At 35.0% G+C, this 19,862-nt stretch overlaps 1 protein-coding gene across 1 annotated transcript in view; it reads left to right on the top strand.

Moving 5' to 3' along the window:
• The window catches only part of CPNE8 (copine VIII), a 214,551-nt gene that overhangs the window by 112,650 nt on the left and 82,039 nt on the right, over positions 1-19,862 (top strand). Inside the window, exons 9-10 of the mRNA XM_008578132.1 lie at positions 2,832-2,936; positions 4,686-4,727. Coding sequence (XP_008576354.1) covers positions 2,832-2,936; positions 4,686-4,727 — 147 coding nt within the window. The remainder of the gene's footprint in view (positions 1-2,831; positions 2,937-4,685; positions 4,728-19,862) is intronic.

Here is a 19,862-nt window from a genome sequence, read left to right as displayed (position 1 = left end):
ACTATTTATAGTAAAATATTAGCTAAAGAGAAAACGTTATTTGGAAATTAAAAATGAGGGCAATAAATGAAAAAAAATCTATCACTACTGCTACATTTATAAATGAAATTATATAACATAATGTTATATAATAATTGTATAAAATGTTACATAAAAATAGAATGTTTGCTATTTAAAATGAATATACTGGACATTTTAGAATGATGATTTACTTATGAGATTTTTGTTGATGTTTTTGGATATTTTTGTTATGGTGTCATATTATTGGATTTTGTGTACTTCTCTTCCATTTTGATGGTAAAAATTTTTCTGTACTTCACAATTAGGTAATAATTTTTCCTTGGAATAGCTATTTTTGGTAAATGGCCTCATTTACATTATCTTAATGCAGGTTATTTAATAAAAATATTTTTATAATACTATTTGAAATACACAGATACATACACATTATATTTACATAGAAATGTTCCCGAATGTTAGAAAAAGCCACATCAAACTCCTCTCAGAATTTTCACTAGTTACACTAACACTGAAACTCTTACTAGGGAGATTTTGCTGTCTATATCATATCTAATGCATTACAAATGGGAATGATTAATAGGAGATAAATGACTACCCAGCTCATAAATAGCTCACTAAGATGATGAGTCACTTTCTTAAGAGGAGAGGTTTCAAAGTATTTAATTACTGCAGCTGGTAATACTATGAACATAACAGAAATTTTTATTTAACTCTAAGCAAAGAGGCCAAAAGTCAGCACACAGTCGAGTATGTTGGTTTGAGGATGATCAGCTGGTCTCTCTCTCTCTCCTTCTCTCCTGCTTTTTCTCTCTCATCTATCTAGCTATCTAGCTCTATCACCATACCAAAGACTAGCTATATATGAGAATACGATACAGGGGAAGAAAAATCCCTTTTGCAGATGTTTAAAAATGTATTGTATAAATTATGAAAGGAAGCAGATGCCTGCTTTGGAAACAAACCAACATGCAGCGATGTCTTCCGCCTTTAATTGGGTCCCTATGCATTTTTCTTAATCATTTTTCTGTACTTTTGTTTTTTCCCATTTGTTTCCCCCTGTGTTTTCCTCCCATTTACTTCTTGCCTATCTTGTTTGCTTTTCTTCCCTCTGCTTTAGACATTTGATTACACTTTTTGGAGTCTTCTCTGTCTGCCCTATATCCTTCTTTTAACCCTTTTTGCCCCCAGTGGCTTTTAAATTGCTGCAGGGGAGTCAACGCTGAGAACATTTGACCACAGACATATTCTCCTGAGCTCTGCCCATTTCGTGACATTTGAGAGGATACTTTACATGGGAGAGGATACTACCAGGAAGGGCAGGGCACTACTGCCATGAGTCTTGTAATGAAAATTCCTTCCTTTTATATTGTGTTTCTATCTTCTCTCTTAATAGAAACAGACCCCTCTTGTGTGAGAGGAGGAAAATGGACTCAAAGTCTTTTTAAAAGGAGAATATTTTCTTGTGGGGGTTAGGTGCAGTATATTCACTATGGTAATTATATAATATTCTCATGTTGCATGACTGTTAGATTCTGCATTTGGAACAACTCGTGATTAATGTCCTGGTAAAGTCTGGGTTTAGGTATAGTTTTAACCAAGATCATCTTAAACGTTTTCTAGCCCATGAACTGCTGCAAAAAATTCACATTAAGCAAGAACATTTTCAGGAGCTGATTGATGACTGGAGTCTGAACAGTTTGGTGGAAATAGGACTGGAATTTGAATCAGAATACCGAGTTTAAAGCTCCAAGGGTTCTACTCCTTATTATGAAGTGCTACCTTTCTTCCCTCTAGGAATTCTTTAGCTAAATACAGCCAACAGTTTGGGTCAAGAAAGAACCTGCAAAGTGGTGTTGCTATAAGTTCGTGATGTTAGTGTTAAATGGGCCCTTGGGGCTCCCTAGGAGTCCTGCGCCTTTTTCTTACTCCTCGAACTTTCCCTCTATCTCAGACCCTTTAGCACTTCTGCCTGTCCTCCTCCTTTGCTCATGATCATGCTTCCTATTTCGTAAGAAAGCAGAAGCAATTGGAGCACTTCCTCATACTCCCATCACCACACTTCCTCTGTCTTCCCGAATGTTCCTGCGGATTGGCTGTGCTCTCAACGTCAACATCCCCAGGTGCCCTGGATCCCATCTACTCATCTACTTAAACGACATTGCTTCAGCCTTTCTTTCCTCTCTCTCGTGCATCATAAATGGCTTCCTCTCTACTGGATCTTTTCCTTTAGCATACAATCTTGCTATTTCTTCCATCTTGAAAAAATTTTAAAATAACAGTCTCAACAAAAAAAACCTGTCCTTTAACTAATCTTTCCCCTCAAGCCACCCCCAATTTCTTTTATGTTTCATAGCTAAGCTCAGAAATGTTGTCCACAGACTGTGCCTTAGTTTCTCCTCTCTTTCTTAAACCCACTCCAACCAGTTTTTTTTTGTGTCCAACTCTCCAACAAAACTGCTCTTCTCAGGGTTACTGATGACCTTCATATTCTTAGTGACCCATGGATATTGATCACTCTATCAACATGTCACCATGATTTTTATAGAGATTGTTAACAAGACAGTTTTACAGTTTATTGAATTAGCAGAAGATTACTTTTGGTAAACTTTTTGCAAAGACTATATTATAGTGAGCTAATCTTTAAAGTTTTAAGAACACAAATCTCTTTATTAAATGATGTATCAACAACAGAGGGACCAGCAACATTTATTCTGTACAAAAAAAAAAGAGAAGAGTGACTATTAAAGCAAAATATCAGTTAAAATAATTGAGTCATGAAAATAACTGAAAACTTTTTTTTTCCCCCACAGTTTTACAATTTGTCATAAAACAGAAGTTGTCAAAAACACTCTAAATCCCGTATGGCAAGCGTTCAAGATCTCAGTCAGAGCATTATGTAATGGAGATCATGACAGGTAAAATAAATGACAACATTTCTGAGGATTTTGAATGTTCACTATAGATCTAATAATCTAAGTCAGACAGTTTTTAAAATTAAGGTGGCTCCTTTACCTATGTAAATGTGTATTTACAAAAGCATGGGCAATTTATTCAAAATTTTTCAAATAACTTTTTAAAAAATTCTTAATGATTTGGTTAAGAGGGATAATTTGGATAATTAAAATTTCGTTAAACTATCTGATTTTACAAGAATGAAAATGTGCAAAGTGCTAAGAATATATTGAATATTAATTGAAATTTAAACTTATTATTCAAAAGTTAGTTCAGAATTTTTACTGCCTCGAGGCTTTCATATGGTATTAACATTCTAGAGTGGAATAAGTAGATATACAAAGATGTAAAACTATGGCCAGATATATTATCAACCCTGACAAATTCTTGAAAATGTAATTTGGCATAACCATTCTCATGGTTGCTGATTCATAAAGGTTCCATAGACGTAGAACAGGGAGATTTTGGTGTTTTACAAGTAACTGAGCAAGGTGGTCCTGAAGATCTTCCTACAATATACTTAAAGATTTTTTGATATCAAAGGTTTTTTTCTTTTGAAAGTTTATTGTAAGGTTATAATATAAAAACCCCTACCATCCCCAGAGAAAAGCAAATAGAAAGCAAAAACCCAATCTCTTTGTTATTCTACTTATCTTGTTACTTGTGTATTAGAAAAATGCAAATTTATTCTATTTTTCAGTATCCTAGAAGGAAGTATTGATTACCAATATGTTGTTTAAGTTTACTTTGAAATATATTGTGCCACTCAACTGTCATTTTATTTATTTAATAAGGTCATAGCTTTATTTAAGTGGATTCATTCTTTTTCTAAGAAAGTGGTTTTCATTTCTGATTAGCACTATCAGCATCACCTGGTAACCTTGTAGAAATTCAAATTCTCATGGTCCAACTCAGACCTACTGAACCAGAAACTTTGGGAAAGAGGTTCAATAATTCCTGTTTTATTTTTAATTGATACATAATAATTGTACATGTTTATGGGGTACAGGGTTTTATTTCCATACATGTATATAATGTGTATTGACCAAATCAGGATAATTAGCATATCCACCACCTCAACCATTCATCATTTCTTTGTGTTAGGGACATTCAAAGGCTTTTTTTGTAGCTGTTCAAAAGTATGCAATAAATTGTTAGTTATAGTCACCTTACTGTGCTATAGAAACTAGAACTCATTTCTCCTTTCTAGTTGTGATTTTGAATCCATTGACCAATATCTCACTATCCTTCTCTTTCCCGTCCATCCTTCCCAGCCTTTACTAACCACTCTTCTGTCTCCCCTTCTGTAAGAAGCATTCTTAGCTTCCACATATTAGTAATTCATGTTTCGACAAGCCCTCCGTGTGATTCTGATCCATGCTGAGTTTCAGAACTACTTTTCTCAGACAGTGGTTTTCAAGAGTGGAGACATGGGTGCCTACGTCCCCACCGAGGAGCTGTGTCAAACTACACGTGCTTCCCCCATACTCTTCCCCTACTTCCTTTAAAGGATCAATACAGATTGTAGAAAACACTTTAATATAAACTGAACGATAGTAATAATATTAGCAAAATCAACTTCAAATTAAGTTGTAAATTTACAAGCATACATATTTTATCTGAGAACAACTACAACTTATTTTTTAATTCTCAGTCATGTATTATTTCGATCTTACTAAGTAACTTTGTGTGTATGTTTTTCCCATGGACAGAACAATCAAAGTAGAGGTGTATGACTGGGATCGAGATGGGAGGTAAGACATTTCTCTTTTCTTCTATTCTTACTCTTGAAACTTAATATACCTTAAGAAGCAAGTACCCTGAAATGACCACATTTTTTAATTGCAATTTTTAGATTGCCAATTTTGTCTTGATTTTCCAAGTGTTTCTGAGGTGTTTAGGTGAGATTTTAAAAGAATATGTGTATTTTCTTCAACTTGGAGTTGTCCTCCTCACTTCCAGTAACATACTAAAGATTTTCAACTTGGACACGATTTCTCATCGTGTACATCTTATATCTTTAGAGTAGTGATTCTTGCATTTCTGCATCTCACACTCTCTTTGAAGATTCCTATAACTTTTATGTCCCATACTGTTCAAGGAAACACACCTGAGTGCCACACCTGCATCCTCCCACCCACCTCTGCCCCCTCTGGGAAAAAAACCACACACACACCTCATAAACAAACAAAGCAAAACTCTAAAGCTATGTCTGGTGATTGTCAAAACCAAATAGTTGTCCAGACCTCTGCAATCACTCTTTTTTTGCATATCGCAGCAGATGTTAAAGATTAAAAGAGAGGGAACACACTACTTTTTCCCCTTCTTCTTTAAGCCTTTTTTCCAGTGTTTCTATTGTTTTAAGTAGGATTAACATTGAGGTGTTTTAAATTGATATTAAAACAGGGGACCCAGAAACACTTAAATTCTACTTTGTCCTCAACAACTGCCTTTCCAGGTAGTTTCTGAAGGGAGGGAACAAACAGATGCCAAAGGAGAGTGACAAATGGGAAGACCAAGGGCTTGTGTAATTTTTCACTTGGCTAATGTGGTCATCTCCAGCCCATAATTCGCTAGTAAATAGAGCTGAACCATGAGGGTAAAGATCAAGATCTAAGCAACACCTTTCTCTCTGCATTAAATACAAGCCAACAACCAAGCCCAAAGGAATGACAGGGCCTAGACACCTCAGCACTCCTGTGAATACAGAGACGAGTTCAAGAAAGCTGGCCTGTGCTAGGGGCACCCCTCCCACATCCCTTTTGCTGCATGGGTAGGAAAATGCCCAATTGGAGAGCCACATGCAAGCATGGACCTGACATTTGTCCATACACACTCATGTACATGGTCCAATAAGTGTCCTGAAATTTGATCCAGTCAGTATTTTCCCCTTTTCAAGAATTGATAAAGGTAGTTGGAGAGAGACGTGGAGATATTACCCCACCCTTCAGCTACAACCAAAGAGATATATAACACTCAAGAATTTCAATCTTCAAGTTGAATCCCAAACATGACTGTGCTGAAGAGTCATAACACTGGTTTGAAGTTTACTTTTAGAGATAGTCCCTACTATACCACGGATATTTCATTTCTGCCAGGTATTCATTTAATTAATTCATTATTAAGGTTTTCTGTATAAGAATTTTACATGCATTCTGGAGAAATCTTATCAGAAAACCTTATGTTTTCCCATAGGCACTTATGCTCCATTGCTTTATTAAACTTGGTTCACTGAGAAAATGAGTTTTGCTTCTCAGAATAACAGAATAGGAAATAATGCCAATATGAGTAAAGGAGGACTTTAGGCCCTTTATTATATCCCTTATTTTAAATTTTAATTTGTAATGGGCAGAATGGTGGCCTTTCCCTGGTAATTTTAGGAAATTGGAAAAATGGTTTTATTTGACCACTTAGAAATGAGGAGTGTAAAAATTGACTTCATCCGCATCCATGAACATTCAATTTTAAATTTGCAGAAATTGTAGATATTGTATTTTCTTCCTTTGAATGTGGGTTTCTATGATTCTCTTCCTAATGACTTCTGTCTCCTTCTGAGCCACAAGAATTTTGACTATCTTTGAGGATCAGAATTACCTTGGAATTTAATTATTTTTTCTTCTGATTTGGGAATTTTGAGCATTCCTATCCAGGAGATGGTTTATTGAATGTTTCTAATGTACCAGGTATTCTCTAAGCATTTTTTATGTTATTCCTAATTTAATTTTCACAATTAATGATAGGTACTATGTTAATTCCATTTGACAGATAAAGAAACTGAGGCATAAAAGTAGCTTGCCTAAGCTCACACAACTAATAAATGGTGGAGCCAGGACTTGAACCCTGGCAGTTTGCTTCCAACAGTGCGTTCATAACTAATTGACTATATTTCTATAGCATGATAATTGTAAATTCTGGTTCTTAAATAAAAGCCTTCAACCTGGACATTGGTCTTACCCTGGTACTTTGATAATTGATACTGTGGTAATTATGAAGAATGCAAAGGCTATTTGAGAAACCATTTAACATAATTTAAGTATTTTATTACCTGAAAATTTATATTGTCTGAAAAATTGGATAAATCGTTCCTAGGTAGCAAGTCTTATGTAACAGGAAGTTTGGTGGAGAGAAATGAGTACTACGGATTCTGAAAGAATCCTCACAGACATTAAAAAGGGGAAAAGGGGGCCGGCCCGGTGGCGCACTGCTACAGTGCGCCACTTGGGAGTGCGGCGACGCTCCCGCCGAGGGTTCGGATCCCACATACAGACCGGTTCCTGCTCACTGGCTGAGCGAGGTGCGGGTGCAGCACCGAGGTTTGCGATCCCATTGCCGGTCCCGGTCCGGTACGGGTGCGACACTGAGGGTTGCGATCCGTTGCCGGTCACGAAAAAAGACAAAAAGGAAAAAAAAAAAAGGGGGAAAAGGCCAGCATAATGTGTAAAACAGCTGGCTTAGACTTAGAGAATGACAGCTAAGAGTGAAAGAGAGAGAGAGAGAGAGACAGAGAGAGAGAGACAGAGAGAGAGAGAGACAGAGAGAGAAGGATTTAGGCCACCAGATTGGGGAAATATTTTACAGTAAAAAATAGTGTTTTACTTTTGAGACATCAGGTTTAGATTTCATAAGCTCATTTTGTCATTGGATCATCAACTATTTGGGGGTAAGACTGGCAGCAGTGGATAATATGTTGATTATTTTTAAAATTTTTACTTCTACATGCATATCCAAAAGAAGTCTGAGGAGTTAAAGACTGTGAACATTAAGTGGATGAGATTGAGAGTAGAATAGTTTGTTGGGGGAAATTTAAACATTCCTTAGTAATGAATTATATGATTAGTTAAATAATTTGGAGGACAAATTGGTAATTTTATAAGTGGTCTATTTTCTTTTTAATGTTTGGATAAAGCGCTCTTTATTTAATCCAAAATATATATCTATATTTCAATATAAAAATTTCAGTGTATAATTCGATATAATCCATATGAACCAAAACAGCTTTTTTAATATTAGCAAAATGATCAGTTTGGGAATGACATATAGAAACCAAATTAAAATAATAATTAAATAATTTTTGATAACTGTCTCAATTATGTATTCTATTTTATACAATTTGAAAGTCACATTAGTCTTCAATAAAAAATAATGCATAAACAGTTTATGAAGTTCAGATACTAACTTTATAATTCAATACTAATAATCACTGTATTGATTATTATACAAGTTGATATACAGTCTGTGGTTACATGTTTTATAAAAATATTGTTATTAAACTATTAACATGTATTTTTATCTGAAATAATTTCCCAGTGTAGATGTCCTTTCCTTAAATCAGAGTGAATATGATATAACACTCAATATATATTCATGAAACAGTAGTGATTAACAGAGACTGCCTCCTGTTCATTATGCTTGTCTTCCTGTCATATTTAATATTTGTTGAAAATTCTGTATATGTATAATTTTTTATTGTATATGTAGAGCCAGAACTTTTGATTCTTCTTCTTAGAAAAGAATATTTGCTCAGTGGATCTCACTTTTTTTTTGACAGTCTAGACTAGCAATTTTCTATAAAAAACAAATTTAAATTTTCTAGTAGTAACATTAGAAAGTAAAAATAAATCAGTGAAATTAATGTAATAATATATTTTATTTAATTTTGTGCATCCAAAAATCATCTTATCATTTTAATATAGAATCAATATAAAATTACTAAGGAGAAATTTTATATATGTCTTTGAAATCTGGTGTGTATTTTATGCTTACAGCACATCTCAATTCAGACTAGCTACATTTCAAGTGCCCTGTAACACTTGTGGCTAGTGGCTACCATATTGAACAGCACCAGGTACACTTTAATATAACCCAGATAATATCCATCATAAGTAATTTTATATCTGATGGAATGTTTTATCTGTATTTAATAAAAGTTCAGAATTGTCCCCATATAAAATGGAAAAAACTGGTCAGATGAATATATTATTTTGTTTATAAATTTAACCATAGAAAACCAATAAAGTAATATGCTCTTTCAATCTGAAGAGAAGATGTCAGTCAAAAATTAAAGTGGAAAACACTTGACATTATTAGTTGCTTACAGTCGCATTTTGTTTTACCAGCTAGGGCACTTCAGTTAATTGTGGTAATAAAAATATTCACAGATTGGGAACTTCAGAAAGTGATGTGACCTTGCATCAGAATTCTGGGAGTATTTTAGACTCAATTCATCAACTTGAAATTAATTTTTCAAGGAGCATCTCATGAATCTATGAAGCACACAAAAATTTGGTAATGGTTTTGAGCAAGTAATTAGTTGATATTAAATTAGGTACCCTGAGTTAATTCATAATAGAAGAAATATAGTCATCTGTCCTTTTTATTTAAACATATTGACAGTGGTCTGAGTGCAGAGACATTGCTTTGACGTAGGTATGAATAAGCAGTTTAAATCTACTTAATTTTCAACAAGTTAAACCACTTTACTAAAATCATTCCCATAATTCCCACCATTTCTTTGAGGGATGTGAAGGAAGAATATTTAAACCTCATTTCAACAATTGAAAAGCTAAAGTGCTGAGAAACTGACTTGTCTGGGTTACCAAGCAATCAGTGGTGGTATCCTTGAAAAGCTTCAATTGCTTGAAGTTGCTTCTGCTGAATTTGTAGCTTAATTTAAAATTCAGGGAGCATTAATGGAACAGCTCTGCATGAAAACCATGTGACTCCAATATGAGACTGATTGTAAGTGGGCCACCAAGTAGATAGCTGTCTATCAGGAAAATGATGATTTGCTGAAAAGGCTGAGCTAGCGAACTGCCAATCAAAATCCCGCCTTGTGAAGTCTGTTGAACATGGAGAGTAAAGTTTCATTGTTACCATTCTGCATTTTTATCAAAGGTAGTCATTTCACATAGTGATACTTATTAGAACTAAGTGCAAGGTTCATTTATCTGTGAAATGCCATACACATGCTATCATCTTCTAATATGTTGCCTTTGAAAATAGTATTTGATGAATGCATTTTATGTTTTCATTCTGGGATTATGCATCATCATTACCAAGTGATTCTTGACCCGGTGCTTTAGAATTTACTTGTGATGTGTCTAACACATTAGAACTCATTTAGGGGGAGCATTTGTAAACCTTTTATATTTTTCTCATTTATTTTAAATTTTCTCACTTACTCTACCTAATCTTCCTCCTAACAATAGCCCACTGTTTGTTTGCATTTAACCTTGAATGCCCTAAACGTGTATTCAACAGACAAGATTCAGCCTCTTTTCCTTGTTCCATTACCTATCAATTGTTTGAGACTTTTTAAAATGTTGATGAATGGAATTTCATAATCCACATATTACTATTTTTTCTTCCACCTACTGAAAATTTAGGTAATGTGTTTCTCAAATGCAGCTTATGAAGTTTTTGTCCCCTTTCTGTTCAATCTTTAGTTCTTTCCCTCAAGAAAGACTGATTTAATTATGTATGTTTTATGTACCTAAAGTGGTAATCAATTTTTAATTTCTGTACATCTTCATTTATTTAAGACTCAGCAGAGATTCTATTAATTAATTTTGGAAGAATTGCTTTCGAGCACTTATTAACAGCTTGTCAGATGTTGTGACTTAACTAAAAACTTCAATATTTATTCAACAATGTATTAATTTTATTTGATGTGTTTTTTATATCCTTTGGCCTGCCTCAGATGATTTTGAATTCTTTCAGATATATGTTCCAGGGAAAAAGCTTTTTCTCATTTTCAATAATATATTTTTTAAAAATTACATAACCACTTCACGCTGGCCCTTTGCTAAGACATATTTGGAGAATAGATTTTTGAGAAGTGGTACTCTAGCCAGTTTCAACTATGCAGTTTCAGACTTTGTTCTGTCCTCTTCCATCACCTTATATTGGCTTAGACAGCAGCCTCATCACTTGGAAAGGCTTTCTGAGTTCATTTTTGCCTATTGGTTTTCTGTCCTGGTCCAATTTAAGTGCTAGCAGTTGTGTGAAAGTTTTCCTTATACATCTATGTTAATTTAATCCCCCTCTCCTGTGTGTTCACTTTACCAATTAGGAATGTTTATTAGCGTATCTAATACATTATGACTTATATTGAAGTTATTTGTTTCTGCTTTATCTTTCATAGTAATTGCAAACTCCCTGAGGTCAAAAACTGTGTTTTGTTGTATTAGTCCTCACATTGTTGACTGCAATGCCTTTCGTGTAGTAGCTTCTTGCTGTGTTAATTTAATATTATGAAAGAGGGTATTTGAAGTAGTTCTTTCTAATGATCACTCGATCCTCTATCAATACTTATTTATCTTCTCATTATTTGAAATTATGAAATTATCTTGAATAATATTAGAGATTTTCTTTCTCTAATGAAACATAAGGTAGTAAGCAATGAATTCAGCTGTCATTTCCTCAGTCTCTTTTTTACCATTTGCAGGCATCTTAGATTTTACATTCATGTGTCTATGACCTTCTTATTATTCACATTAATTGCTTTTTTCTGCTTTATTCCATGCCAAAATACTGATAACTTTCACCAACTCAATAGCATAATTATCAAATTCAAGTCAGCAAATACATGTATAGTATAAATTTTGATTTTTTGATCACCTTACTACTTAAATTCTTTTGTCTGTATTAGAATGTTATTAAATTTGGAGTATAAATTAATTTCTAATTTTGGTATAATATTAGATTCATTGGGGCTGGAGAGGCCCTTAGAGTTAACTATTTTACAAAGAGGAAATTGAGCCTACTTCAGTATGTCCAATTCATTATGTCCATCATTAATTTCACACGTATATCTACTTTTCCTCTCTCAGGTTTTGTTCCACTGGGGGATTAACAAGAGCAATATTCAAAACGTTTATCAACCATCAAAACAGATGAGATCTGTACAACGGGAGTGGCCCTCTTCTTTGCCAGGGTCATCCTTTTAACTGCTGAATTATGGGGTGGCCTGAAGAGTCGAGGGAAGCTGCTTGGAAGCAGGGGTAGTGGGAAGGCCCACAAGAGACTGAGCAGTGACTAATTATCAGCAAATGGGTAGAAAAGTATCTTCATATTTTTATATTTACTTTGGCTCTGCTGATTTATACCCCTTGAACGTAAGCCCTAGGCATTACTATAATCTCAAACTTGCAGACTTGAAAGATCATAATCATATTGACCCCTTATTGCTGTCATCTAGCATATCCAGTCAATGACCAACTCCTGCATCTGTGAGAAATGGGCAATGAACTGATGGTATCATTTTCACTAGCATGAATGAATGATTTTCCTAAAGTTACTTCTGTAATTATTTATAGTTTTCAGGAGGCAATAAGATGGAATAAATACAGATGTTTATTAAAAGAGTGTGAATATTTGTTACTAGGCTACATTTATTTTGCAACAGTGTCATAATTTATACAACAAAATACGAGGAATGATTTTTTAAAAAGAAAACTGATACTGAAAGAAAAGTATAGTAAAGTGAGCAGCCTAGAAGTAGAAAATATTTTTTTACAATGCAGCCTAGGGAAAGAAAGAAGAAATCAGAACTAAAGACAGCCTGAATTCTAGAAAGGGAACTTGAGAGAAAAGTACTTAAGGAAGACAGGGAACTTAAAAGAGAAAGGACTGTTGAGACTAGGACAAAATATTCTAGCAAGCTCTGGAATGAGGGCCGATAGGTGGAGTTGAGGATTTATAAATGTCTGTCAAAAAGATTCGGGTTGAAAGTCCACCTTTCCAAAATAAATCATTTCATATCTACAGTGCCACATCTATATTTCATATCTACAGCCACATCTAGTGCCATATCTACAGTTAACCCTCATTCAACAATAGTGAATAGTCACAGAAAAAGAACTGAAGTTATCTGAAAATGTTTTAATGCGGCCTGCACAGATGATTTATTATGAAAATCTGTAGCTCTCTGAATCCAACATTCTGTTGCAATTCAGGTTGAGAACTTCAGAGAGGTGGGCTGTTTGTTTGAGGGCAACCAAGTTTCTACTTTTGAATTAGATTAGGAAGCATGATAAATGAGGAAATAACCAATGTAGCCTTTCATATGATTTGAAATAACTTATGTATAAGACTCAAACTAACTTAATAATTAAAACTCACATAATTGACCAAAATAATTTTCACATAAATGGGAAAACACAAAGAAAAGAAAATAGAAGACTGTGAATTAATCTCTGAATTTAAAAGACCTTGTAAACATAGTAGGAGATGGAACTAAAGGGTCATTTTGAAAATAAACTTTGTAAATCATTAACAATGTAATATAACAAATTGCTTAAATCATAAATATACGGCAAAATGAATTTTCACAAATTGAATATACCATGTAGTGAGTACCCACGTCAAGAAACAGCTTCCCCAGCACTTCAGAAGCCATTGTCTTCCGTCTTCCAGTCCCAATCCATCCTTCCCCAAAGATACCACTTTCCTGACTTCTATTTCCTTAGTTTATTGTTGCCTAGTTTTGAATTTTATATAAATGGAATCATATCATAAGTACTCTTTTATGTCTGACATTAAGTTTGTGAGATTCATTCATGTTGTTTCAGGTGATTTGTTCATTTCAATTGCTTTAGTACATTCCACTGTATGAATAAGCTGCACTATATATATTCATTCTACAATTGATGGATTTTTGTTTGTTTGTTTCCAGTTTTGTTTATTATGATCAGTGATACATGAACATATCTGAGTATGTCTTTTGGCTGTATGTGGTGAAACTTAATCCAGCACTGTGTGAGAGTTTCAGTTCTTCCATGTCCCTCTCAATATCTGGATCCAAATTTTAAATTTTAGCCATTCTTGTGGGTAACTCAATAGGCATATCTCACTTTGCATATCTCTGATGACCAATTAGGTTGAATAGCTTTTGGGTTTATTGGCCATTTGGTGAAGAGCATAGACTTAAATATATAAAGCTTTACAAGTAAAAATATAGTGCAATTAAAAGACAAAAGGGTTTAGAAAATAAATTGCAACATAGATAGTAAAATAACATTTCTTTGATGTATAAAGGGTTCTAGTACAATAAGAAAATGCCCACACTCAATTACTAAGGGTCAAAGACTTTAGCAATTTATCAAAAAAACACAAATGGTGAATTAATATGACAAAAAGACCAAGTTTACTGGTAATCAACAAAAAACAAAATAGAAATTAAAATGTATAGTTTTATATATAACAAATAGCATGTAAACCAATTTTAACAATTTAAACCAAATAACTTTTTTAAACAAATTGGCAAGTATTTTAAAATATATTACCCAATGCTGCTCAGGGTGAATTGAGGTAGCTATTTTCATATTCTTAAGGAATTATAGTTGGGTATAAATTTTTGGAAACCAATTTAGTTACACATATTAATATTCTTAAAAATACCCCTATGACTTTCATCTAGTGATTTCACTTCAAAGAATTTATTCTAAGATAATTATCAGGAACCTGAAAAAAAAAAAGGCTCATGCAGGCTTCTGTCAAGATGGCAGAATAGACAATTCGCAGCATCACTCTCTCCCACAAATCAACCAATTTACAACTATATAAAAATGAACAACAACCAAGCTGGTGCCGCTAGAGCTTAGGGGAAGAGGAGGAGAGACCTACGGAGTGCATGAAGGTGGGAAAAGCCATGATGAGAGAAAGAAAAAAACTGCTCCAACCATTTCACGCTGCAGCCGCTTTAAGGCTGGAACTGCAGAGCGCATGGAGCAGGAGCCGGCAAAAGCCACAGCTTTGCCCTTCAGATGGAGTTGCTTGGAGGCAGCAGGGGAGAAGAGGGCTGTGGTGGCCCCCAGGCCAGCAAGACCACTAATAGGGTTCCTGTGGACCCATGCAGGATCGAGGAGCCAGAACAACTGAAAAAAGGGAGCCATTCAGAGGCCGGCGAGTCATTGCAAGGGACTGGAGCACAGCCCATCCCAGGGAAGTGTTTACAGCATGGGCCGTGAGGGAGATGGGCACACCAGGCGAATGCTGGGGCACAGCAAGGACAGCTGATTTGCATCCCAATCAGTGTAGGACCACTCAGAGGAGACTGGTCTGGAATATAGAATTGCATGGGATGCAGTTTGATGAAAAGATTCAGGCCCAGATCAGAGTTCTATACAACCCAGGTGCACTGGGTCTCTGGAGAGCTGGAAGTACCTATAAAGTCAACCATTGTAACCTGTACCACAAAAAGCCTTCCCTAGGGAAGCAGCAGCAAAGCAGCAATTTAGCTCAACCACACAGCTCAAGTACTGGTTCCAACAGGAAGTTCTCCCACTTTAGAAGTAAGCAAAAGAGAAAAAATTAGTTCTGGCTCAGACACACTGCCAGGGTCAGACACACTGCCAGTGCCTCGGGTCTGCCCTGGGACATGAGGGATGGAGCAAGGGATCGGACCCCCCTCTCACAACCAGGCACACTGCACCAGTGCCTTGAGGCCCGCCTGGGGACCCAAGGCATGGAACCGGGGACTGGACTCCCCTCCCACAACCAGGCACACTGCCAGCACCAAGGAGTTTGCCAAAAACATCACCTCCAACTGTGTGGTCCACCACAGTCACCACAATAACCATGGCTGCCACAAAAGTGGCTAGATACCACAACCACCACACAGATGGTCTGCCAGCCACTGGAGTGCATCGACACAAGGAGAATCACCAGCAGAGATAAAGAAGAGGATGTCTCTCTCCACAAAGCCAATTCCAGAGTGACAGAGGAAGCAGCTGCTCTATGATAATATTGGGGGACCTGATCACACCTCTCAGCATTGGACAGATCATCTAGGCAACAAATCAACAGAGTAACCACTATTCTTTCAGAAGGAGAGAAGAAATCTACACTAATTACACTAATTAGAGGGGAGAGTCAGGAGGGGGATCGGCAGAGATTGGACAAGGGGCATAAAGAATAAGTGCGATTTGTAACAATATATATGCTGGTCATATTGATTTGATCAACATATCTCAATGTTGAACCCCAAAATCATGTATAATCAGTTGTGATTCAATAAAAAATTTTTTTTTAAAATGGCTTATGCAAAAAATGACCAACTCAGTTATTTATGATAGAACAACATGTCCAAGCTAAATTATGGAACATTTGTAAGAGGAATGTTCTGTACCTATTAGTCACATTGCTTTCTAGGAATGCTTAATTATTTGCGGATACACTTTTAATAAAATGCCAGGTGAAAAATTCAGAATACTTTATTACCAGTACTGTAGCCACATTAAAAAATGTAAATATAATCAGATGAAATTAATTTAAATATAATATTTGACTTAAATTGATATATCTGAAGTACTATTATTTAAACATGTTTAATATCAAAGTTATTAATGAGATGTTTAATTCATTTTTATTGATGCATAATTGATTACACATATTTGTGCAGTACAAAGTTGAATATCAATACTTGTGTGCAATGTGTGAAGATCAAATCAGGATAATTTAGCATGTTCATCATAACAAAGCATAATTTTTTGTGTGTCTATTAACCAATTTCTTGCTAACACCCTTCCCTCTCCCCCTTTACCACCTCCAGTAACCACAGTTCTGTTTTCTCCTTCCTAAAGTTCAATATATCATTGTAATCCTTCTCTTCTGTTCTTTCTTTCTTTGTTTCTTCATTTCTCTCCTTCATTTAATTAATTAATTAATTAGCTCCCACTTGTGAATGAGGACATGCAGTATTTCTTTTCCTGTGTCTGGCTTATTTCACTTAACGTAATTTCTACAACCTCATCCATGATGCTACTGTGAATGGCAGAATTTCATTCTTGCTATGGCTGAATAGTATTCTATTATGTATATATACCACATTTTCCTTATCCAGTTATCCATCAACAGACATTTTTGTTGGTCCCATATCTTGGGTATTGTAAATAGAGCTGTGAAAAACATGGGAGTGCAGGTGTCACTTCAACATGATGATTTCCATTCCTTTGGGTATATCTGCAGTAGTGGGATTGCTGGATCGGCAGTTCTGTCTGCAGTTGTTTGAGGAACCTCCATACTGTTTTCCATATGGCTGTGCTAATTTAGAGCTCTATCAACAGCGTATAAGAGTTCCCCTTTATCCACATCCTTGCCAGCATTTGTTATTCTCTGTCTTTCTGATAATAGCCAGTCTAATTGGGATGAGATGATATCTCAACATGGTTTTTGATTTGCATTTCCCTGAGGATTAGTGTTGTTCAGCATTTTTTCACATACTTGTTGGCCATTTGCTTTTGAGAAATGTCTGCTTACCTCCTTTGCCCATTTAAAGTAGATTATTTGAGTTTTTTACAGTTGTTTTAGTTCCTTGTATATTCTTGATATTAATCCTTTGTTGGATGTATAATTTTCAAGTGTTTTCTTCTATTTTGTAGGTTGTCTTTTCACTCTGTAATTTTTTTTTTTTTTGCTGTGCAGAAGCATTTTGGTTTGATATAATTCCATTTATTTATGTTTTCTTTTGTTGCTTATGCTTTTGAGGTCTTATTTCTAAAGTCTTGGTCCCGTCCTACATTGTAAAGTGTTTCCCCTTTGTTTTCTTCTAGGAGGTTTGTAGCTTCAGGCCTTATATTTAAGTCTTTAATTCATTTTGAGTTGGTTTTGGTATATGGCAAGATGTATGGGTCTACTTTCAGTCTTCTATACACAGATGTCCAGTTTTCCTAGCACCATTTGCTGAAGAGGCTGTCCTTTTCCCAGGTATGCTCTTGGTTCCTCTGTCAAAGATTAGTTGGCTATAAGTATGTGGGTTAATTTCTGGATTCTCTATTCTGTTCCATTGGTCTGACTGACTGCTTTTATGCCAGTACCATGCTGTTTTGGTTACTACAGCTTTGTAGTATAGTTTGAAGTCAGGTAGTACAATGCCTCTGGCTTTATTTTTTTTGCTCAGGGTTGATTTGGCTATTTGGGGTCTTTTGTTGTTCCATATGAATGTTAGGATTGTTTTTTCTGTTTCTGTGAAGAACATCATTGGTATTTTGATGGGGATTGCATTGAATCTGTAGATCACTTTGGGTAGTATGGACATTTTCACAATGTTAATTCTTCCAATCCATGATCATGGGATGTCTTTCCATCTTTTTGTGTCCTCCTTAATTCCTTTCAGCAGTTTTTGTAGTTCTTATTGTAGAGATCTTTCACCTCTGTGGTTAAATCTGTTCCTATGTATTTTATTCTTTTGGCAGCTATTATAAATGGGCTTGCTCTCTTCATTTCTCTTTCTGCTAGTTCATTGTTGGTGTATAAAATGCTACTAATTTTTGTGTATTGATTTTGTATCCTGCAGCTTTGCCGAATTCATTTATCAGCTCAAGGAGTTTTTTGGGTAGATTTCTTAGCTTTTTCTTTATATAGGATAATGTCATCTGCAAACAGGGAAAATTTCACTTTGTCTTTTCCAATTTGGATGACCTTTATTCCTTTCTCTTTTCTCATTGCTGTGGCTAGCACTTCCAAAACTATATTAAATAGGAGTGGTGAGAGTGGGCATCTTTGTCTTGTCCCTCTTCTTAAAGGAAAAGTTTTAAGCTTTTCCCCACTCAGGATGATGTTGCTGGTCGGTTTGTCATACTTGGCTTTTTTTGTGTTGAGATACTTTCTTTCTATACCTAATTTGTTGACTCTTTATCATGAAGAGATGTTGAATTTTGTCAAATGCTTTTCTGCATTTAATCATATGGTTTTTGTCCTTGATTTTGTTGATGTGGTGTATCACATTTATTGATTTGTATATATTGAACCATCTTTACATCCCTGGAATGTATCCCACTTGGAGGTATATAATGGTATAATCTTTTTGATGTGCTGTTGTATTGTTTGCTAATATTTTGTTGAGAATTTTTGCATCTGTGTTCATCAAGGATATTGGCCTGTAGTTTTCTTTGCTTTTTGTATCTTTTTGTCTGGTTTTGGTATCAGGGTGATGCTGGCCTCATAGACTAAGTTTGGGAGAATGGCCTCTGTTTCAGTTTTTTGGAATAGTTTGAAAAGGATTGGTGTTGATTTTTATTTAAAGGTTTGGTAGAATTCAGCAGTGAAGCCATCTGGTCCTAGGCTTTTGTTTGTTGGAAGTCTGCTGGTTACTGCTTCAATCTAGTTGCTTGTTTTTGGTCTGTTCAGGTTTTCTATTTCTTCTTGGTTTAGACTTGGTAGTTTGCATGTGTCCAGAAATTTATCCACTTCCTCTAGATTTTCAAATGTGTTGACATATAGTTGTTTGTAATAGCCTCTAATGATTCTTTTATATCTGTTGTATCAGTTGTGATGTCTCCTTTTTCATTTTTGATTTTTGTTATTTGGGTCTTCTCTCATCTTTTTTTAGGTAGTCTAGTTACTGGTTTGTCTATATTGTTTATCTTCTCAAAAAAACAACTTTTTGTTTCATTGATCATTTGTATCATTTTTTTTGCTCTCTATTGCATTTAGTTCTGCCCCGATCTAAATTATTTATTTCCATCTACTAATTTTGGGATTGGATTGTTCTTGCTTTTCTAGTTCTTTGAGGATAATGTTAGGTTGTTTATTTGAAGTCTTTCTATCCTTTTAATGCAAGAATTTATTGCAATAAATTTTCCTCTTAGTGCTGCTTTTGTCGTATCCTATAGGTTTTCATAAGTTGTGCTTGTATTTTCACTTGCTTCAAGGAATTTTTTTATTTTCTACTTTATTTCTTCTTTGACCTATTGATCTTTCAGAAGCATGCTGTTTAATTTCTGTGTATTTGAATACTGAGCCTTTGCAATACAGTATTTATTCTACATACTTTTAGCAAAATTTAATTCATGGTAGACACATTTCAGGTAGTACTCAATGGCTGTATGTAGCTAATATCTACCATATTGGACAGGGCAGCTTTACACACTGTATTTGTAATATTTTCT

The sequence above is a fragment of the Galeopterus variegatus genome, unplaced genomic scaffold (assembly GCF_000696425.1).
Source record: "Galeopterus variegatus unplaced genomic scaffold, G_variegatus-3.0.2 Scaffold1635, whole genome shotgun sequence".
In the NCBI taxonomy this organism is placed as follows: domain Eukaryota; kingdom Metazoa; phylum Chordata; class Mammalia; order Dermoptera; family Cynocephalidae; genus Galeopterus; species Galeopterus variegatus.
Note: the sequence above shows the minus strand (reverse complement) of the source record. Positions and strands in the feature narration are given on the sequence as shown.